Below are 5,000 nucleotides of genomic sequence, written 5' to 3'. Positions count from 1 at the left end.
TGAAGCCTTAAATAAGCCTGTAGAGATGCTTCAGCCATTTTATTTTACAATTTTGCCTAGATGATTTGGTAGTCTAGGGGTATGTTTTTCCAATTTATAAAGTAAGCTATGCTTTATTTATTTGTTAGACTTGATTTTATTTTAATTCACAGATTTAATGTACATCAATGTGTTTGACCTTTGAATCTTGTTAGGGAAAGTATGTGTATCTATATGCAACACTTGATAGCTGTTTAGTAAAGGCACTAAATTTAGTGCATACCAATATAAAAAAATGTGATGGTCTTTTAGTCCAACAATAATGATTTGTCAACCAATTCCTTGAATTTCTTTTAGTTTAGACTTTGTAGAATTAATATCTTCCTTTCTTTCTTCCCCCCAATACCTTGCTCGTTGTTGTCGTGGGAGGGCTTAGGAGACAGAGACTTGGGCCCAATGTAGGGTATCACCCCTACCTTGGGCCTCAGTCCTCGCCTCAACTAATTTTGCTTGGTCTTTTCTTCTCTCCTTTCCTCTTCCATATCATCTTCATCTCCTTCTTCTATCCCATTCCTTTGGTGCGAGAGCCATGCTCAAAGGATGAAAGGCTGGCTTTGTCAGTTATGAACATCCTCTAGGAACCGAGGGCACGGTTTTCCTTTGGTTAGTTGCCTAGCCCTTACCCCTTATTGGGACCCTGAGGGGTACACTGTTTCTTTTTTCCATTTTATTCAGGCTGACCATGGCCAATAATGAAGATTCTTTACCCTTAATAGGGGCATTAAGGCTTGCCCCTTAATGATACTAATACCCCCTCCTTGACACTTACTGACAACTCTATCCACTCCAAAACACCCACCCAGGTTATTACTCAACCTCCAGAAAGCACCCCTTCTCTCCCAGTATTCTCCTCTCCATCTCCTACTGCACGGTCCTCTACAGTGTTTACCCTCATCTTCCCTTATTACTACTATTCATCCTTAATGCCCCCCCCCCCAGAACTATTCCACTCCACACCACCCTATCTTCCTCTCGCCCTCGTCCTTCTACTGCCTCTACTTCTGCAAACCTTTTGAGTACTCTCCTCTTCTCCTCTTCATAAGGCCCAGGCAAGTGGGATCAATTCTTTGTGATTCCCCCTCTTTCAACAGTACCTCCAAAAACAAGTAGGCAAGGTTACCTTTCTCAGTCGCTCTGATCATTCACGCCTTGCCAGTTACATCTGAATCCCAAGCTCGTGCACTTTCAACCCTGACTGACCTCACTGTCAAACACATTCTTGCTGAACCTCATTCCTCTCTTAATACTTGTAATGGAACTGTTTCTATCCCCCCAAATGCTTGTCCTATCTACAATGACTGGTCAGATTGTGAAAATGACGTACTTATCTGCCTTGCTCATTATGATGCAGTAGCAGTACAGCGTTACACTATTCCTCTTAGAGGCCAGCATAAGCCCCATGTTAATATTACCAAGATTAACTTCCATAGATATGACCTCCCCTTTGAAGTTTATATTGGTGGATTGTCCCACCACATCAACCCTTTCCCCACCAATGTCAGAAATGTTGGCATTTGGGCCACCCATCCAAACAGTCGTTCCACAGCCCGCTGCCCTCTTATGTGCCCAACCTGGTCATAAAAGTTCAGATTGCCCTGCTCAGTCATTTACATGTGCCATCATGCTCATATGTGAGGTAACAGTCCTCAGATTCAAATTAGGCCTCACTCTACGAGAGGCCAGACAAGAAGCACGACAATGAGGATTTCTTTTTCAAGTTATTCCAAAACAATCCTTTGCTCTGCTCCCTCGCCATCTTCACAAGATGTTTCTGCATCTCCCCCAGTTTCTCATTCCTTAACACTAAACCATCCTACATCTAAATACCCTATCTCCCAGTCAATTTGTTTTCCATTCTAAATCCAGGTAGTTCAATCTCTACCACTTTCCCGATACCTACCCCTCCTCCTCAATTTTTTTTGTTGCACCAGGCATCCAAAATGTTCCACTCCACCCTCTCCTTCTGCTCTATAGGTAGCTGTCTCCTCTTCTCCTGTTCCTAAGAGAACCTTTGTTTCTCAGTCCTTTTCAACCAACTCCCCACCAGAAACCTTTGAAGACATTCAAAACTTCCTAAAGATGACCCAAGGGAACACTCCATTCCCTCATCCACCTGTTCCTACTCCTACATTTTTAAGTATTTGCAAATATCCATCCTCCTCCTAAAGTTCCCTCCACCTGCCTTCCTCTTACACCATCCCAACATACCTCATCCTCTACCACTCTCACTTGAATACTCACACAAATCCCCTGTATCACAACAGTGTCCTTCTCCAGACCCCTCCCCTCCAGACATTCTTCCTGATACTTCACCACCTTCCCGTCCCCCAGATTCTTCTCCTACTTTTGAAACGGCCACCTTCCTTGAACAATGTCCCTATTCCTTCCCCAATCAGAGATGCAATGCAGTTCACTCAATCACTCAACCCCCTTAACCTTTCCCATTCTACTAATCCCGGCTCTGCTTTATCTACTCCTCTTTTCTCTACCATACTTTCCTGTAATATCCTGTAATCTTTAACTAACACCCCCTCCCCACTCCCCAGATTCTTCTACTTTTCCTACAACCATCTCTTGTTTTCTTGAACTTTGTTCCTATACCTTCCTCAGTGACATATACACTGTAATTCACTCAATTGTCTTACCCCTTTAACCCTCCCCTTTCTACTAATCTCTACTCTAGTTCACTTACTCCCCTCTTTTCCCCTTTCAGTATCATACTTTCCTATAATGCTCTCTAATCTTTGACATCTAACATATTTTATCCTTATCTGAAACTCCCTGTTACCCTTTCCGACAATACTTTACCATAGTACTATATGACCTTTGATGCTTAACACATTTATTTGTTTGAAACATAAACATTCTTTTCTTTCTTTCCAGGTTAGAAGTTGTGATGAGGGTGATAGGAGCTTCATATATGCGTTATAGCAATTCATACAAACTTCAGTTGCCTTTAGCTAAAGTGGCCAAGCAATTTTCAGGCAAGAAACAAAGAAAATAAGAAAACACTAAATAAAATATCCTATGAATTTATCACTTCTGTGATAGGTTTGCTGGTTTTTCAATATTGAACAAACCTTTGAGCCAATGTTTTTATTTTCCTTACCAAAAGTATGCACAAAAAATCAAATACAGTAGTAGTAGTAGTAGTAGCAGTGGTAAATATGTATTAAGTATTTTGATTGTGCAATATATTTGGTATTGTAAAAGCACAGAGGGCAATTGAAAGGATTGAAATAAATGAGTATCCATGCTCTGTAGTCTTTCATTAAATTATGATATCCTTTATACAGATATGAGCGATATGAGACACTGCTGTATTTCCGTTGTATTATAATTGGATAATAAAGAAATAATATTCATGAAAACATCATTTACTTAATACTGTCAGTCTACCATAAACAAAATTCAGTAGTCCATTCTTAACACACCATCGCCTAAGGAAATGCTATGTTCAATGTAGTATAGTTTTGTGAAATGTCTCAGAACATAGTTGGCTCTGCAAGTGCTTAGTCACAAAGGAGTTGGCTAGTAGACCTTGTGATGTCACCTGATATCACCTTCCCTTGAGTTTGTAGAAAAATACATTTTTTACTAATGCTATCAATATTGATGCTGTTAATTTTATTATAGACATTATAATGTTATTAATAGCAATAGAAGATACCAGAAAATATTTTTGAAAATCAGGGAAAAGTGTCAGGTATTAATCATAACTGGCTCATAGGTGACTTAGTACTTGTTGAGCCATCGGAGTATAAAAACAATTAAATAAAACTTGCAGTGGGTATAGCATGTGCACACATGCCATCCCCAGTGGCATTAGGATAAAATATCGCTTGTCCAGTTTTGCATATATATATATACTAAATGACATCACTAAAAATATTGATTAGAATTCATATTTCAGTGTTACAGGGTCTTTAATGATAACCTGCAAGACAGCTATTTGAAAATCATAAGAGAAAATATATGCAATTGCAATTGAAAGTTGTAGCAGTGATGATGAATCACCATTAAGAGCAGTGCAAAATGACGGGAAAAAGTATACAAGAGCTTATAAAATAATTTTCTCCAGAAGATACAAATAACTGTTGGTGACAAGAAAAGAACAATGAGCTTTTGTTGCATTTATTTTGATATTATAATTATAAAAAATCTATGCCACCTAGCGACACTTTAGTTCTAAGGATGAAAAAGTAACCTCATTTAAGGTTATAACATCTGTAATATTTCTTTGCACTTTAACAGAAAAACCGAGCTAAAATCATACCTGTCCAATATGAATATTCTTTTGGTAAAAAGAAAGAAATAAAGAAAAAATAAATATAAAATAAGCTTGGCAGAGTACTATATCTGTCTTTAGTTTATATAAATTAACACAACTTAATAAATGGGAAAATTAAAACTATAATACAGATGTGATGGAACAGGTTTGTTTCAGCCATAGATCTTGCCCCTGGAGGACTATTAACAATACATCTATAAACCAAATATCACCCTGACAAGATTTTAATATGATACCTAATGACTAGATAATTTTTATCAGTGCTAAAGACACTGTAAGTAAACAATTTGTTATTCTGAAAGAATAATGTACAATATTTACAAAGACAATGATTTTCATCAATTACCTTTCTCCTCTTTTGCTTTCTGCTGATGAGAATTCAAAAGCTTTTTTTTAGGCTACTCCAAGTTTTGCATAAAAAAATAATCTGATTCTCTGCTATATCTGACTAAACAAGTAAAAACTATACAGTGAAATCTATGGAAAAAAAAGGAACATGGAAATGTTTCTTTGTTCTACTTAACATATATGCACATGATTGTAAGAGACAAAACAAAATAGCAATCCAGTAACCATAACCGAATACAAATCTGTAAAATATTTTCACATTTCTTTCTAACGAGGATGTTTGTATACTGGATACATTAATTAATCCTAAAAAGAAATATAC

General features: G+C 37.5%; 1 protein-coding gene across 1 annotated transcript in view; it reads left to right on the top strand.

The window, feature by feature from the left end:
- Nucleotides 1-3,298, top strand: part of Polr1E (RNA polymerase I subunit E) — an 11,055-nt gene extending 7,757 nt beyond the window's left edge. Inside the window, exon 8 of the mRNA XM_027353491.2 lies at nucleotides 2,923-3,298. Coding sequence (XP_027209292.1) covers nucleotides 2,923-3,043 — 121 coding nt within the window. The 3' untranslated portion in view covers nucleotides 3,044-3,298. The remainder of the gene's footprint in view (nucleotides 1-2,922) is intronic.
- Nucleotides 3,299-5,000: the final 1,702 nt, after the last annotated feature.

Source organism: Penaeus vannamei, chromosome 2 (assembly GCF_042767895.1).
Source record: "Penaeus vannamei isolate JL-2024 chromosome 2, ASM4276789v1, whole genome shotgun sequence".
Taxonomy (NCBI): Eukaryota; Metazoa; Arthropoda; class Malacostraca; order Decapoda; family Penaeidae; genus Penaeus; species Penaeus vannamei.
Note: the sequence above shows the minus strand (reverse complement) of the source record. Positions and strands in the feature narration are given on the sequence as shown.